The following is an 18,622-nucleotide window of genomic DNA, read 5'->3' on the forward strand; positions in this document are numbered from 1 at the left end:
GAAGGATTCAGCATTAGATGGCGTAACTAAAGAATTTTGTATTATTTTGTGTTGTATTGATAATGAGGAATTGTGTCTTTTTCTTGATTGTGTCTATTTTGATAATGCACAAGCTGGTGAAAGGTTTGGAAAAGGAGGGAATAGAGGTGTTTGAAGAAGAGGTGAGAAGAGAGGTGTAAACATGAAAAGTGGGGGAGAGTGTTAATAATATGGGAAGCAGTGGATTAAGTACTTGTGTGAAAAAGTTGAGGAACATAGATGAGAGAGGAAATGCATGAGGAGAAAGCCGAATAAGGGGTTTGAAGATTGAGTGCTTAGGAAGGAGCTAAATGATCTGATCTACTGTTAGATTTTGAAAAGACAGTAGAATCATGTGATATATGAATTATAATCTTGCCAATGATCTGAAGCAGGATGATATGTTATAAGATGGACTGGAAATTGGAAGCACAGATTTTTTTTTTCTTTTTTTCTCTTTTTGATGTGACTATACAATAGTGATCCTTTTTTTATCAAATTGTTTTAGCTATGTGGAAGATTATCAAAACATGGCTGCCCCCAAAGTCAATAGAGAAAATCAAATTTGTCGATAAGAAGTCTCTGAAAGAGTTTGTGGAGCCTGACCAAGCCCTGGTCAGCTGGGGAGGCACTGACAATTACGAGTACCAATTTGAGCCTGAGGCAACCAATGCCTTTGAGCCAATTGTCAACGGAGACATAGAGGCACGGAAGGTGAGGTCTTTTTTATTAGCATTTGTTTTGATTTATTATTATTATCATTCCTTTTCATTATTATCATTGAAAACCATTATTTTTATTATTTACATTTTCCTTATTCAGCTACCCAGATGCTGCTTATAGAGTCTCATTTTGTTGACAGTTTATGTGGATAGTTATGAGGAAGTTTCCATATAATACAAACCTGACTTTCAATTAACTTTTTCAGGTCCACTTTGCTGAGGGTAGTGCTCAGCCACCTGCGTCACCTCTCAGGGGTAAACCACAGCTTAGACGCACAATATCAGCCAATGGAAGTAAGTTAGAATATCGCTCTATAAGGTCAGCATGAAAGTGTTTGACAAAAGGACCATGGCTTTAAGTAATGTAGCCATTTTTATAAATGATTGTGAGAGATAAGATTGTTTACTATTTATGAGATGAATAGCAAAGATGAAACAAAGTTTGTACTGATATAGGTTTTTGATTTAAAGTAATGTATGGAAGAGGTATCATAGTATTTATGATTCAGGGGATCAAGCCAATAATGGCAAGCAAAAAATTTGGCAAGTGGACATGATGGTGGGTTTATTGGTGCACATCGACAGTTTCCCCTGTTTGCGCCAGATTCAATCAGTAGTTTGTGGGCAACATTAGACACCTAAAAGCTTGTATTTTGGTACAATTTTTAAAAACATAACATTTTTGAAGGGTTACCTTCACTTTAGGTCCTACTATCCAAAAAGTTTACTATAGAAATGATATTGCTTCTATTGAAGAAAAACAAGCTCTGTACGATGAGCCAATGGTGCAGGAGTGGTTGTAAGCAATGCCAATACTTTTTTGTCCACAACAGTCATAGCTTGTACATGCCACCCGGCGTGAATTAGTAAAGAGGGAATAAATAAGTGATAGTTAATTGAGAATGAATAAATGAGCTTCAGACAAATCTCTGGTTTTATCTTTTCATGGAAACCTTCCTGTGCAGAATATGGGATTCATTTTACCTGATCTTGGATTTCTTCTATTAATTTTCCTTCTTCCATGTCCTCATTGTTATTAGAAAAAAAAAAATAGTATATGTTTACAGTATAGTGGTAATGTATAACTCTGTGGTATATGAATTCTTGTAACATTTTTGAAAAGAATCAGTAACTAATAAGAGAAATAGTCTATCAAAAGACTACATTTATTTTAGGTGAACAGAATTTTTATATTCCATTTTTGTATTTTGTTGTATTTCACTGTTTTTTGTATTTGCATTTACTGAACTGTTTAATGTTTATATACCCCTCTTCAATATTTTATCATTATGTTGTAGATTTTATTGTTAACACATCTCCTTATTGCAGAGGCCATCATAGATATCGACCCAAGCGAAGAATTGCTGTTCAGCAACTGCCGAATTGGTGCGTCGACAAATATTATACTGACGAACCCCACTGACAGCCCTGTGGCCTTCAAGGTAATACCAATAATGTTTTTTAAAAAATTATAGAAGAAAGTTGAAATATGATTAATTAAGAATACTAAATGGTACAAGAACATCTTATCACTGATATTAGTATTGAAATTTATTTTATTTATTTATTTATTATTACTTTTTAAAAATCTTTTTGTACCTAGTACTTTGACTTTCTTGTACATATGTATATAATGGGATGCTTAACCCGTAGCCAACGGGTGGCATGTACGTACATGCCATGGCTGTTGTGGACTAAAACACGGATGGCATCGTATCATGCCCATTCCCACGCCACTGGCTCGTTGGACAGTTTGTTTTTCTCCAATAGTAGCGGCTTTTATATGGTATATAAGATTTTAGGCAATGGCAGCTATAATGAAGGTTAACCTTCAAAATTATAATACTTTTATAAATTATAGCAAAATAAAAGCTTTTAGGTGCCAAATGTCACTCGCAAACTACCGATCGAGCCCGGCGCAAATGGGAATCTGCCGATGTGTGCCAACAATCCTGTTCTTACGTCCACGTGCCAAACATTTTTACCTGTCGGCACTGGGTTAATTATTTATTAGGTGGATCATATTATTCATTTATTTTATTTATTAGAATTTAGTTCGTTACTAGGATTGTCTTTATATATATACCTAATGTTCTTTTAAGTTAGCATTAAACATAGTTGAACCTAAGCCTAGGGGATGATTCACAAAGTAAAGATCAAAAAGAAAAATTGAATGTTTGTACCCATGGTTAACCCACTTGCGCGGGTGTCTCACATGTGAGACACTCGGAAAAAAAAAAAAACAGCTCATGCTCTGATTTTGTCACCCGTGACGGGTGGCGGTCAGGCCAGTTCCTGGACTGGCCCGCGTGCAGATTTTGAAACTGCCTGGAGAACTATTATTTTTGGCTTGAAAATATACCAGCGCTAGTGGGTTAACTTGGCTCTTATCAAGAAAGTTGGATTCTTTTTGCAGCTGGTATTTGGCAGATTCCCCTTTTGCTTCTGGCTTATGGGGATTTCAGTTACAACTTTGGGTGCATAATAATTTGTTTAGTTTATAAGCAAATGTTTAAAGGAATTGAGGTTTTCCTTCACTTTAGGCACATGTATCTAATATTGACAACAAACAAGTGATGCTGCTACTGATGGAGTAAGATGAACTCCTTTGATGGACCAGTGGGATAGGGCATGTCATAATGCATTGCCTGCTGTGACTAAGGCCAGCACAATCATGGCATGATTACATGCCATCCTAATTTTATGGGTTGAGAATGGCCATTCTTCAGCCCACCTTACACCCTTGCCAGAAGTTTCATCTTTTATCAAGGGTAATTTGATATCTAATTTTGATCCATTTAATTTTGCATACCATAAAAGATATGGCTTGCTGGTTTGTCACTAAGATTTCCACTCCCTGAACTTAACCGTGTGCTGGGATCATGTGATCATCTGCTTGAATGAAACATCAGAATATTGAGGAGAACATGTTTACCTAGCTTTGTGTGCCTGTGGCTGCAGCACACGTGATTTTCCAGCATGTTAGTCAAATACAAAGCTTTCACCCTACATTTTAGGGGTGTAGCTCATAAACTGCTGTGCCCAGAGCCAAACAAGTGAACAGCTGTTTAGGATGCACAGTTTGGAGCTGGCTGACCGTGCCTATCTTTGCCAACCTTGCTCAGACTCCATATCATCTCTCGATGTAGTGAATAGCTCAGTGCAAGAAAAAAGATATGGAACATTAGGTTAATTGTGTTTTATATATTGATTTTTTGCAATTTTCAATTTGGGTAATACAACCTGTGCTGCCAGTCACAGCAAGCCATCCAGTTGCAGTATTCTATTTCTGCTATTAATATTGAAAGTGACTGAGCTAGAAATTGTGATTTAAAGGTGTACTTGGGCTTGTCTTATATTATTATTGTCATCATCATTATTATTGTTTATATCATCGTCATCATCATTGTCATCATCAATTGTTAATTGTTACTGAAAGTCAGTGTTTTTTAACTAGAAATTTAATTTTATTAAAGTAAAATTAGAATAAATTCTCAAATAGGTTCATGAAAGATAATTCAAGGATGATCAGATTCTCATTATTATTTTTGCCCATTCATAACTTTAGAAGAAATCAAATTAAATGAAATGCAAAAAAATTTACCACAAAAGTGATTTTGTCTTGTACCCTTCCCTCCCTCTCAAAATAGATCAAGACAACCTCACCAGAGAAGTATCGTGTACGTCCATCTGTTGGTGTCCTGGAAGGGGGAGCTCAGCTGGACATCAGTGTGACCGTGAGTGAGCAGCTCGCCCCGGCTGCACTGGTCAGGGACAAGTTCCTTGTTATGGGAGCCCCAACTTCAATACCGGATATGAATTCTCAGGAAGTTTCACAGCTGTTCAAGGTAAGACTGGGTGCTTTTATGCTTTTGATGTAGATGAGTGTGTGCACACTGACCCCAACCCATACCCACCTATACTTACCCATGCCCACTCATTCCTGCCAGTACCCTTCCACACCTACCCATCCACACACACACACAGACACACATGTATGTATATGCATAAATATATATTTTCTTAAGATAGTAAATTTTTTTTTACCTGTTTCAGAACATCAGCAAGGATGATCTTTTTGAAACACGCTTACGAGTAGGAGTCTCTGCTGTTGACTCAAGTCATGAATCGTCTTTAACTGGTGGTCAGGCAGCTCCTGTTTCATCATCAGAGCTTATTTCAAAGGTAAGTGAAAAAAGGTTAATGAATAGAATACAAAGAGATAAATATATATAATATACTGTAGAAAAATGGACATTGATTCAATATTGCTGATTGTACATAATTGCTGACGCAAGCCTGGCATTCACTTGGCGTGGTGGACAAGAGCACCTGCAAGTGTGGCATGGCAAGGTCCATCTGGTTTGTGGCTCACACTGCCTGGCTTTTGCTTGGCAGATAGATCAATAGATATATAGTAAGATAAACATACATAGATAGATATGTGTGTGTGTGTGTGTGTGTGTGTGTGTTTTAAATTGATGAAAATTTTTGGGCACACACAGTGGCTTTTGGAAGACTGTTCCATGCTTCAATAGTTCTATTAGGGAATCTAAATTTTATGACATCCTTATTGCCTCTCTTTACTTTCAACTTTTTATTGTGTCCTCTCGTCTTTCTTGTGTTCAATATTATAAAGTCATCTTTGTCTAACTTCACTCTTACTATAATATAGTTGAACTGCATAATCATGTCCCCCTTTTCTATCTTTCACCCAAATTTGTAAGTCCTAATTTCTCTACTCTATCTTTGTAGCTGATATCTCTTAGAATAGGTACCCATCTTGTGGCTGCTCTTTGAACTCTTTCCAGTTTGTCAATATCTGTACCGTATTCTAGACTAGGTCTTATGATTGCTGTAATGAGCTTCTTTTCCATATCTTCGTCCACATACATGAATGTGCTCTTCATGTTGGCAATGATTTCTAGCATTTTATGGACTTTATCATTTATATGATCATTTGGGCCTATGTGTCTGCTCAGGATTACCCCAAGGTAATCATAAGCAGTTGTGTTTAATATTGCATCTCCTAATTTTTATGGGAATAGTGGGTGATTTTTACTTTCTCTGAACCTGACTATGTGGCATTTCATGGTCTTGAATTCCTTTTTCCAAGCACAACTTCAAGTGAATAAGTTCTTAATTTCACTTTGGAGGAATTGGCATGAGACGTCATCTAGCAAACATATTCACATAATTACCTGGGCTTATGTTTGACGCTAAATCATTGACGAAAATAGTAAACATAATCGATGTCTAGACCAGTCCTTGAGGCACTCTGCTGGTTACTCATTGCTATGTAGAATTTTTCCCTCTGATGATCGCAATCATCTGCCTTTCATGAAGAAAGTCTTTCATCCATTAGAGGAGTTAACCTTTCACTCCTAGTTGCTCTAATTTCCATAGTAGTCTTCTATGAGTCACCTTATCAAAAGTCTTAAGAGGAGGGACCCGGGGGGGGGGGGTCAAATTGAGTTAGCTAGCATATAGTATGGGTACGTGAATGAGGAAACTACCAAACGAATATTAACCCATTGCCGACGGGTAAAAATTTTGGCAAGTGGACTTATGCACTGGCTTGTTGGCGTGCATCGGCAGTTTCCCCTGTTTGCGCCCGGCTCGATCGGTAGTTTGCGAGCGACATTTAGCATCGAAAAGCTTTTATTTTGCTAAAATATTTTAAAATATTAAAATTTTGAAGGTTTACCTTCATTATAGGTGCCATTGCCATATAAATGAAGCCGCTACTATTAGAGAAAAACAACCTCCGTCTGACGAGCCAGTAGCGCGGGAATGGGCATAACATGATGCCCCCCGGCGTTTGGTCCACAATAGCCATGGCATGTACGTACGTGCCACCCGGCAGCAACGAGTTAAAGCCCAGCTATGGCTAGTTTTCGGGCAGTGCTCGCGAGACCCGCTAAACACCTGGGAGGTACGCCGCTAATGAGTACCCAAGTACACCTGTGTGGACTTTTCCTTGTTGTAATCATGCATACAGCATTTGATTATGAAATTGCGCATTGATATAAGTTCTTGAAAGTTCAAAGAAGACTTTTATACCAATATCAGAAAATAATTATATCAGTGATTTATGACAAAATATTTGGTGAAATATATCTAAAAAATAATGTAAGTTTTGTGTCCTTTTACACATGAAATGGGTTTGCATTGCTGTAGGTTACGAAGTGATCTGTACGTATACCAAATACGAAGCATTAATGTTTGAAAATAGCCATATTAGTAAGGATTAAAATATTTCCGTTAGAATTTGCTCAATGGTCGGTATATTATGGCATCGGTAAATTTTATTTGATTTTAAACTGGTTATTACCGCTGTAAAGGGCAATTCAGTACGAAGGGTGTCTAAGAGTCAGATTTTAGAACTACGGAGATATAAGCGAGATACTGAATATTTCATGTTGAAGATGATAGTATACAGTAATATCTGCTCTGAAATAAAAACCATATGGAATTTTGAACTTGTTTGTGTACGCAGTGTTTGTCTAGAGTTGAAAAAGCTATTTCATTTGTTTCTTGCGTTTCTAATAAGGAATATTATGTTTAGACGTTACCATAGGTCTTAGGTACCATAAATTCAGAAATATCCAACTACACCTAGTAAAGATAATGGGTGCAAATGGTAGTCTCCTCATTTCATGCACCTATACTATACGCTAGCTAACTCAATTTGACCTCCTTCTCTAAAATCAATTTGTTTATTTGATATCAGTTTTTGTGTTTCAAGGTCTTCAACCCATTGTTTCCTTATCCTTTTTAACAGCTTGCACACAACACTGGGTAACGAAATTGGTCTATAATTTAGAGGGTTTTGTTTGTTGTCGCTTTTATATAAGGGTGTAACATTGGTGAGTTTCCAACTTTCTGGTAGTTGATCTTGTCTCACTGAATTTTTTAATATTAACAATAGAGGAGTACATAATTCTTAAGTACATGCCCTAAGAACCGAGTTAGAAATCTCATCTGTACCTTCTGCTTTGGTTTTGTCTAATCCTTTTAATAGATCTTTTATTTTATTCTTTTAGAGGGTGATATTGACGGTGTTCTTTACGTTTCTACAGGAATTTGCCATGTCAAAGTATGGGTTGTGAACAAACGCTGGCTGAGATTTCTCATTTACGATTTCACACATTTCTCCCTCCTTAGTATAACCAATGTTATTGTCTTTGATGGTACTAATTTGATCTCTACTCTTAGCTTTACTATTTATTTTGTAGAGGTTAAGAAACCAAACTGGATTTTATCTCTTTATTGTTAACAAGCCAAGCACAAGTAATGTCAGGTCAGCAGTTGTGGGGCGAATGATGGTTCCGCCTCAGGTCCGGTGACTTAAGTACCTGACCGGCGATGTTAGCTCGGCTGGTTAGGGCGGCCCCGAAGTAGGGGTCAGCCAATCACAGGTCAGGTGCGGTTCTAGATTGATGGCCAATCAGGAACCGCTAGAGCACTCCCCCTCAGTATGGCAATGGATTTGGTATCCGCCATAGACTGGTGTCAATCATCTCTTTAAGGAGCTTTTGGGTGTGGGTGTGAGTGCCCACAGGTATGGCTGGTGTGCTGGAGATCGCCGGGGAGAGCCGGGGCGGCTCACCCGTCAGCTAAGGCCTGGGTAGACCTAGGTGCTGCTGGCTGTGTCTTGCTCGGCTGGAGGATCGTGAGTGATCAACTCTGCCCGGGTGCGGGAACTTAAGTGGGTCTGAGCTGTGTAAGCTACCAGGGAACGAGGGGAGCCTGTGGTCCAATATGCGAGCTGTGAGGTGTCCGTGGTCAACCAATCAGGTCTCGGTATGCGTCGTTGAGAAGCTGCTGATGGTGAGGGCGAGAGGACAAGCTGTGGACCTGGACCCAACCTGGGGGAAGTATGCTGCGCTGCAGGTTGCGGGGGTCGGCTACAGGTACTCCCCCTCCAGTGAGGGAGCTAAGCGAGCGAGCGATAACCGTGATACTCCAGAAGGCTGGGTATTTGTGTCACTCTGGGGTCACCGGTGTAGAGGTTTAGAAACCGAACTGGATTTTATCTCTTTATTGTTAACGAGCCAAGCACAAGTAATGTCAGGTCAGCAGTCGTGTGGCGAATGATGGTTCCGCCTCAGGTCCGGTGACTTAAGTACCTGACTGGCGATGTTAGCTCGGCTGGCTAGGGCGGTCCCGATGTAGGGGTCGGCCAATCACAGGTCAGGTGCGGTTCTAGATTGATGGCCAATCAGCAACCGCTACAATTTCATGTATTTCTGATGAAGATGTTATCGAAACCGGTCAAATACATCTCTTGTGTTGTGTCTCATTCATACCTTTTCTGCATTTGTCAACATGGATACAGTTCATACTACATGGTCGCTTTTTTCTAAAGGAAAGCAGTACTCAATATCTTTAATATCATCTTTATGCTTTGTGAATGTTAGGTCAAGCATAGATAGTCTATCTAGCCCTCTTACATTGGTATGATCTGTTGCATTCTGGGAAAAGGCAGTACTCATATAAAAGACTTAGTAATCTAGCATTCCATGAATGTGGTGCACTCTGGGATTGAAACATTCCCAGTTAATTATGCTATTTTAAATCCCCTGTGACAAGAATTTCTTTTTCATTGGTTTCCGAAAGTTGTAGCACTTCGTCTAAGCCCTTTATAATGTTTCTTGAATCAGTTTTTGGTAATTTTCTTGTGACCACACCAATGTATAAGGTGTCATGTACAGTGTGGTAAATATGTTTACCCTGTTAGATTCCATCTCAATTGCCTTCAGTTCCACTATGGGGGCTTGTTTAATTTCTAACTCCTTTGTAATAATTCCTTTCTTTGTTATTATTGCTAACCACCACCACCACCACCATTTCATTTGCCCTATCTTTTCTATTATAGTCTGTGAGTCCTAAAGTTACATCACCTATAGAGGATCTATTTTGGATTCAGTGATGCATATTACATCTGGTTTATTTGTTTCAGTTATTGTCTCTAGTTCTAGCAACTTTGAAGATAAACCATTTATATTTGTATAGACTATTTCTATATAATCTTTTGGTATTCCTTTGGTTTTGTGTGTGTGTGTGTGTGTGTGTGTGTGTGTGTGTGTGTGTGTGTGTGTGTGTATGTGTGTGTGTTTGTGTTTGTTTGTTTGTTTGTTTGTTTGTGTGTGTGTGTGTGTGTGTGTGTGTGTGTGTGTGTGTGTGTGTGTGTGTGTGTGTGTGTGTGTTCGTTCAAACATACATATATATAGATATTATATACTTAGACATACATGGACACATATATTTATATAAGTAGATACAGTTTAACCCAGTTCTGATGAGTGCTTTGCTTTGTGGTACACATAGTTAGCCACTCAAAGGGAAAATAAGGAGGGGAAATCATGTAATTTCCCAATTTTTTATGGTTTTGGCTATAGAATATAAGATTTTCTTGGAAACAAGTCTTAAAAGTGATGTGAAGCCTACCTTTGAAAGCTGTAACTCCTTAATCATTTGAGTAACAGCCAAACAAGCAAAACTGTTTAGCAGTCATGTCATGGTATATAATATCAGTAGCAAAATTTAACTACATGTATAGCCTGGAAAATGTTTTTTAAGTATCACTCAAAGAAGAAGTATTTGTTATATCCCCAATGAAACAAGAAACAAGGTGAAATGGGGAAAGGGAATGGGGAATGGAGGCAATTAGGCAGATTAGGGGGAAATGGCTAGATGGTAAATGAGAGATTGACAGACAGACAGACAAACCCCTAATCCTTTGCCAATTGTTGCCATGGGGGGAGTTGGGCTGAGGAAATGGAGATTAGGACCCAATGCTGGGATTACCTCTGCCATGGCCTTCAGCCATTGCCATACAATTTTGTATGATTTTTTCTTCTCCCCCTTTCCTTTTCCATCTTTTCTTCCTCTTCTGTTCATATCCTAAAGTGTGAAAGCCATGCTGAAAAGATTAATGGCTAGCCATGTCAGTCCTGAACGGCCTAAATGTTCCATTTGCTCTCTCCTCTTTACCCTTTTCACTACCATATTAACCAACATCATTCTACAACCTTTGACATCTAACATGTTTTGTCCTAATTGTTAAGCTGTTGAATCTGGGCATGTGGCACGTAGGCCAGGCACACGCGAACACTTATGAACCAGGACAAGACTCCATTTTTTTGCCATTTTCCAATGTCCATTTTTGTCTTTTGATTTGCTTTATCCAGATGGTAATAGCTTATTTTCCTTGCACAAACTCCGTATCATCTCTCTATGTAGTAAATAACTCAGTGTAAGAAAAAAAACAAAAAAACATTTGGTTATTTGTGTCATATATCATATTTTTTCATAATTTTAAATTTTGGGTAAAACAACCTGTGCCGCCAGCAACTACAGTTGGAAATATGATGCTGAGCATAGAAATATCTCTGAAACTGGCGCTCTTCCAGCCACAGCTTACGCACCTTACATTCCACATTTGTTTATCGATAAGAATAATGCAAAAGCCCCCCATCTAAGTGCCAAATTAATTTTCTTGCACAGACTCCATATCATCTCTCTATGGTGTAAATAACTCAGTGCAAGGAAAAAAAAAAAGATAAAAATGGAACATTTGGTTATTTGTGTCATATATTTTTTTTCATAATTTTCAATTTTCTGTAATACATCCTGCTCCGCTGGTCACAGTGGCCAGGAATATGATGCTGAGCATGGAAATGGTGTCCTCCCTGGAGCCAGCGCTCTTCCAGTTACAAAATATATTCCACACTTGTTTATTGATGGGAATAATGCAAAAGCCCCTTTCTAAACACCAAATAAGTCTAATCACACTCCAAGAAGTTTGTGCACTCACTGTGAGTCTTTTTGATCACCCTATCCTTTGCTCATGACGGCAAGTTTGTGTCACCCAGCCTTTACTCACGAATGCAAGTTTGTGTCACTTGGCCTTCGGCCATTTTGTCCCATGGCTGCATTTTCACGTCACCCAGCCCTCGACCCAAATTTTCTTATGACAGCATGGTCTCATCACTCGGATCATAGTGGTTGATAACAGTAATAACAATATTTATTATTATAATTATATTGACAACCATTATAATCCTAATGTTAATACTACTGATAATATTGATGTTAGTAACCATGATGATAATAATGATTATAACAATGATGATAGTAATGATGTGTTTTGTTGTATTTCCCTTTGCCCACAAACTTTTGCTCAGACATTTCAATATAGACAGAATGCAATTTTCAAGGTGTTCCCACTTCATGTTTGCATTTTCATTTGCTATTCAGAACTTTGGGAGGGAGATGGTATAGTGATAATCCAATTTGCATTTCATATTACAGATTACATGTGTTTCTGTCAAAGTTGGATTTTGATCTGATTGTCTTTCAACTTATTAACCCCATGCTGCTGGGTGGCATGTACGAACATGCCATGTGGTCCAAGTAGGGGGTGGCACCATATCATAACCATTTCCATGTTGTAGGCTAGTCCTAAGGAGCTTGTTTTTCTCTGTTAGTAGCGGCATCATTTCAATTTTGAAACTTGTAGGCAATAGCATGTTTTTTTTAATGATATCAAAATATAAGTGTTTAGGTGCCTAATGTTGCCCACAAACAACCGAATGAGCCGGGCATAAACAGTGGAAACTATCATCCTTTACTACGGCTGCAGAGAGAGCTCATCTCTTTGCAATAGGTATCAAGATTAGATACAGGCACATAGTGTATTACTTCCATATTTTCTCTCATTTTCTGTACAGTAAACTTATCTATTTCATATTGCAGATTGACCAGTTACTCCACCGCCAGTCTGCCGTGGAAGAGCAGCTTCGAGCAGCAAAGAAGCTTGTGTTCATCATGCTTGTGGCCATGATTGTAGTGCTTATATTCCTCATCACAATTACGAACAACAACCTTCATGCACACACCGCAGCGATGCAGAGCGCAAACACTATCATCAGCCAAGCTAGTCATGGGGAACAGGGTAGCCACGTGGAGCTATAGCGCTTCCGTGCTCTATAATTATAAGCTGTCAGAAGCTCATTCGAGAATGGCTTTGGTCGTTGAGTCCTTTAAAGATTTAAAGAGAGGCTTGATATACGAGTGTAGAATCACCCTTGAGGTCGTATTGAATGGAGGGAGGGGGGAGGGGGCGGATGACTTTACAGTCATTTTGCATGAGAAGTTTGTCACGTTTGTGAGTGTTGTAGAGAGTGCTATTATAGTCTAGGGAGTTGTAAATAGATAATGAATACCTTTACTAGAGGCTTTTTATATGTTTAATGGCATTTAAGAGTACTTAGTGTACTTGGCCAATCATTAATTGATGTGAAAAATGATGTGATAACTTATCATGATAAGCACAGCGTAGTTAGAAGTTTCATAGTAAAAATGTCCTTTTCTGAATATGAATTAAATTAGTCTGTTTGATATAATGTACTGCTGGAATGATGTCATTCATATGCAAGTAAAAACAAATGTTTAGATATGCATTATGGAATTCTTAATGATATAAAACAAAAAATTCACATTTAGATGTAGGTTTGTGATTCTTTTGTGATGAGTATGAGATGAACTTTGCATGTTAACTTAAAAAGAAAAACCTAGCATATATTTACATCATGAAACTTATTTTTGACTGGCTTTACAAATGTGGTCATGACATGTAAGCAGTAACCATTCACAGATTTAATCACATTGTGCCATATACATATCAGCAGGTTAGATGAGCCACACTTGTTTTTAGGATGGAGCAGATGTGATTATTGAAAAAAAGAAATGTATTGAAGACTAAGAGAATGCAATATAACTGATATTATTTTTGGCATTGACTTCAGTTAAATATTTTCTGTTTTTCACCATTGCAGTTGTAATTGTTTTGGATTGTAGAATTATATCTTATCTCTGTTTATTATTGTATTTCATGTTTAGATATCATACTGCCATGCACTTATACACAAGCTGTATTTAGTGAATGCACCATGAACAACATACTGATTTATAGATGAGTGATAGAAATGGCTTTCATGTGCTGTTATTTATGTGCCTAAATTTTCAGTTTTTTTCCAAACTGTAATTCTGAATGTGTCTGTATGGAAGCTTCTTTTGTTATGATTTATAAATAGGTCACAATGTCAACAGCAGAGGAAGTGAAAAGGTTGAAGCCTTTTAATGTGTTGTAGATGGCTTTTGCTTACTCCTTTTTCAGTTGTTGATGCTTTTTTGTTGTTTTATTTATTTTTTGAAAGGGTTTCTTCTTTGAATTTTGGTTTACATTGATTATTATCATTATTATTATTCCCAGTGGTGTTTGATAATAACCTATTGTGGAGGAGAAAGAAATGCAAAAACCATTACTTGGGATGCATAATGGTTGGCTTCCCATGAATATTTTCATGCTTCCTACACATTTATATATGAATATATCATATGTAATTTATGGTGATGCAACAAGGAATGCATCTTTGTACAAACAATTTTGTATTTGTGTAGTGGTCACTGAATGCTCCTATAAGCCTTCTATGTAAATGCAAAGGTTATTTTTTAAGTTCATGAAGTCTCTTAGTTGAATCATGGCAAGAAAGTTTAGTACATTTAGATCTCACAGAGAAAGAAAGAAAAAAACTTTATTTATATTATGATTATGATGCTTTTTTTTACATCTTTTGGAATCAAGTGATTATTTTGAATATGTTGAATGTTTGTACTTATTTTTTTAACTTCTAGTTGACACTGCCAAAAGATACAAGCACAATCTAAGGAAAACCTTGAATTTTTTCCTTGGCAGACACTTTGTGTAGCAAAAGTACACCCCAGTTATGTATTATAGAACATTACTGATATCCTAAATGAATATCATTCCAGTAACACAAGTAATAGTCTGTCTTTGACCCTACAGTTTTTCATTGTCTTTTAAAGTTCTCAAAGGATGATGGAAACCAAGTGATTTGAAATCATTTTCATGCCTTTGTACTTTGTTTTCAATGTTCCCGGTATTTTTCTATTTTTCTTAAATAAATGTTGTAACAGAGTGCAGATGATATTTACTGTTGACAAGGTTCTGAATTGTTAGCTACGGTTGCAGAATAGGGGATAACATTGGATTGTTTTGATTGACCATGAAATTGTAGAACGTGAGATACTATTCTTCTTATTTTTTTTATCTATTTATTTTTATTGGTATTTTTATTATTATTTATATACTAGTTACTTATGATGAAAGTATATTCCTTTTCCTTGGTTTTCCTATGATTCGTCATGAATTGTGTGCTTTGTTTGTAATTGAAAGGTGACAATATATTAAGTGTAATTCTTTCAGTTCGCACAATGTTAACATTCTAGTAAACTTGCATCATTCTTTTTGCCAGATAGTGTAACAGTAAAGAGTTTTGTAACATCAGGTAATTCATAAAATTCCTTAATGGAATGGTTCATATTATGTAGGCTAGTGAAGAAAAAAATGAGATGCAAAAAGTAATAGTTGTGGGTGTAAGACTTCTATTTTTTTAGAAAAAATGTTTAGAGCATGAAGAATCCTGTGGTGATAAAAAGGCAGTAGAGATATACAGTGATATCTGATGCCAAGGTCAGTTTGATAGTCTGTAATTGATTACCACAGTAAGAAAGACTAAAGATATTATTTTCTACAGTCTATGCGCATGCAGCTCGATAATAAGATAATTATACTGTTTCTAACTGGTCTGTTTCATAAGCTAAGGTGTCTTTTTCATAGTGTATCAAATAGGTTTATTGACTGAAATTGAATTCACAGCTGCCAGTACCCTATGCAGTGGAATGTTTTAGTTCCTATAAAGTATTATATATTTTATGTTGTGGCAGACAAAGAGTTTGTAGAAGAATGTATTATGCTGGTCAAGGAAATGGCCTTAAATGTTAAAGGCTGTAAGCATTGTTAAACTCTCTCTTTGTAATGCTGTGGAAGAATTTCTATTTTTTATTTTTCATTCCCTCTCAGAAAAAAAAATTAAAATAGAGTTATGGCCATGCTTTGAAAAGCTCATTTTCAATTTCTTTGATTGAATAATAGTCTTTTAAAGTCTCTGTGAGGGTGAGATAATTTCATTAAGTTGGCTACCAATAACATGTAGATTTTGGATTTGAGTGTTTATGCAAATATTCAGCTGTGATTGTAGTATGTCTAGTTCCATTGTTCAGAGCAGTGCCATGATCATTTACACAATATGTGAATAACTTTGATGTAACTCTTGTCTGTGTAAACATTTTTTGTTGTATTTTTATACTAGGTTCAATTGAATGTATTTCTTTTGCCCCCCAGCTGGAATATAATTTTTTTCTTCTTGTTCTTATTCTTATTCTTTTTGCGCTATGGGAAACTTTTAGTTCTTGATTAATCTTTATCTTTTCCTTCTACTCATTGTTCTGTTTTGCTTTTTGATAGTAATCCATTTCCCAGCTCTTTGTCATCATCATTTTCATTATCATATGAAGGATTATCATTATTTGGTACCTTTATGTTTCATTAGAAAGATGTTTGTTTGGCATGAAAAAAAAAAAATAATTAAAAAAAAATCCATAAATAAATGTTTTTGCCGGAAACATTATCCACCCTCCTGTCTAGACCAAAGATCACACGCACACTGTGTACCCTGAAGAAGACCTTTCCCCACTAACAAGGACTATGAACAAAGATGAGCTCACATTACATTGCGGAAGGTCAGGGGTCATGGGCTATGTTGGTAACATATTTATATTTTGACATTATGTATATTTTCCTCACACAGTGTAGTCACTCATGCATTAATGTGTGCATGCAAAGCTCCAGTTTGAAGTTCAAGACAAGTTTGAGCTAGTCATGCTTAGTTCCAGTATCTGTAGTATGGAGATGAATTGTTTCAGTATTGTATCCTCACACTAGCCATGGTACAAATATAGGGCCACATTATTCAGGTAATTTTGGTATAGATTATTATTTTTGCTTTCATCAAAGTTTTTTTTTTACTGCGTGAATAGTAATTTTAAGGTATTTTTTCTTCACAGAAATTGATGTTTTGGGGAGCTGATGTCAGTTATTTTGATTTTCAAATATGTTAGATAATATTTAGCTCATGCAAAAATAAAATGTGAATGGATAAAATATCTTGTTTTCTTTCACCGGATATATATTGTGTTGCTCATATGTGTATGCATGTATGTTTACATGCACATGTGCATAAGAGTGTGTGAGTGTGTGCATGCATTTGTGCTTGAGTATATTCATGTGAGACAGGGCCTGTGCAGAGATATGCAACAAAGAAGTACAGGATTGTCTGACCCCTCTGCATGCCTGTCTGTGTGCATCTGTATGTGAACTTCAAATGTACAAATGCATCAGAATGCAAGAACTTGGAAGCTACACAGTGATTTTTTGCAGTTGAAACTAAAGACAAATCACATGCAAGAGAAATGCAAGTACAAAGAAATTATATTAACAAAAAAGAGTTTACACTTTATTCCATAGAAACATAGATTACTTTACCTTACTAAAGTTTGCAAATTAGAGTTATTAGAAGCACATCATGACACGAAATGTGTAAAAACAAACTTCACTATCTTCTCTTCCTGACACTTCAGAAATCTTTTCCTTTTCCCCTAATGTACTGCATTTTTCAGGTGATTTTCTGTTGTACACTGCATTGTTACTGATATATTCACCTAAGCACAATCCACATACAGTATAATGAATTACAGGATAATCAACCTCGAAATTATAGTGGCATAACTGTGCATGTTTGTAAAGATTTATATATGCACATATAGACCAGGCATATGAAAAAAAAAACTAGATTTAATATGTTTTGCCACTGCAATTCCTGGAACTTGGAGGTATCAATTATTTGTTTTCCCTGCTTTATTTTTTATTCATGGAATTTTATAAGAATGTTCGGTTCAGAGAACATGCAAAGGTAAACAAATGCAGGTTTACATCAATGAAAATTAGTCTGAACATGTGGCTCTCAAACTATGAGTTGCAACATACACATCACAACTCCTCTCCATGTGACATTATGCAGATATATAATTCTTGCCTCTTAATTTTTTTCTTTTTTCTTAGTCAGAGGCATTGGGGAAATATAGTAAGCTTCTGGATGAAGATACAACTGGGTGGATGAAAACACACTTAAATGATTAGAAAGAAGATAGTGTATTACTGAAGGAAAGGATTGATGCATGGCAGAAGTCTAGAAAATAGTTTCACCAGCCTGTAGAAGTTTAAAAATACTGGTTTAGACACAAGAATAGCACACAGATGATGAATCAAAAGAATAATGTGAAAGCAGGAAAATTCTTGGAAAAGAAAGATTCATTCAATGATTCTGGGTTAGTGTATATGATATACTACATCCATCATGAAAATAAAGTGTTAAATTGAAGAAAAAAATATTTGCTTGAAGGATTTTTAAAAATCTGATTTCGTTGCCTGAATGATTATCATAAGGGGCTTTCCAATATTCATAGTTGACATAATTTGGAAAATTATAATAAATTTTGGGTTATTTTGGTAATATGATGAAATAATCCACATGAGGAAATTTATGCTTGTCACAGAAGGAAATCCTTTTGAATTTCCCGCCAAAGATCGTCTCTTTTCGACCAATCACAACCCTCTATTTATGTTTGTTTACATGTATTGACCGGTTCAGCGTTAGTATTTGAATAAATTTTGTGATACTTCTACATAGATTGATTCACAATTTATAACTCAAAGTATGATATATGATATTGCTAATAGTTTTTATTACATATTCTAGATAGATACTTATATACAGGAATGAACTCCCTTAGCTATCAAAATGGAAATAGAGATGACCGGTGTTATATGCATATATTTTCGAATAAAATAATGTTATTTCATCAATCAGGATTAACACAAACATAAGATAGTT

General features: G+C 36.4%; 1 protein-coding gene across 4 annotated transcripts in view; it reads left to right on the plus strand.

Annotated features, from left to right (window-relative positions):
- Nucleotides 1–16,833, plus strand: part of LOC113804665 (motile sperm domain-containing protein 2) — a 53,708-nt gene extending 36,875 nt beyond the window's left edge. For all 4 annotated transcript variants that reach the window (XM_070133099.1, XM_070133098.1, XM_070133096.1 and 1 more), the window contains exons 5-10: nt 527–732; nt 947–1,034; nt 2,070–2,182; nt 4,391–4,588; nt 4,797–4,925; nt 12,504–16,833. In XM_070133099.1, the coding sequence (XP_069989200.1) occupies nt 527–732; nt 947–1,034; nt 2,070–2,182; nt 4,391–4,588; nt 4,797–4,925; nt 12,504–12,722 (953 nt within the window). In that variant the 3' untranslated portion in view covers nt 12,723–16,833. The remainder of the gene's footprint in view (nt 1–526; nt 733–946; nt 1,035–2,069; nt 2,183–4,390; nt 4,589–4,796; nt 4,926–12,503) is intronic.
- Nucleotides 16,834–18,622: the final 1,789 nt, after the last annotated feature.

Source organism: Penaeus vannamei, chromosome 18, assembly GCF_042767895.1.
Source record: "Penaeus vannamei isolate JL-2024 chromosome 18, ASM4276789v1, whole genome shotgun sequence".
In the NCBI taxonomy this organism is placed as follows: Eukaryota; Metazoa; Arthropoda; class Malacostraca; order Decapoda; family Penaeidae; genus Penaeus; species Penaeus vannamei.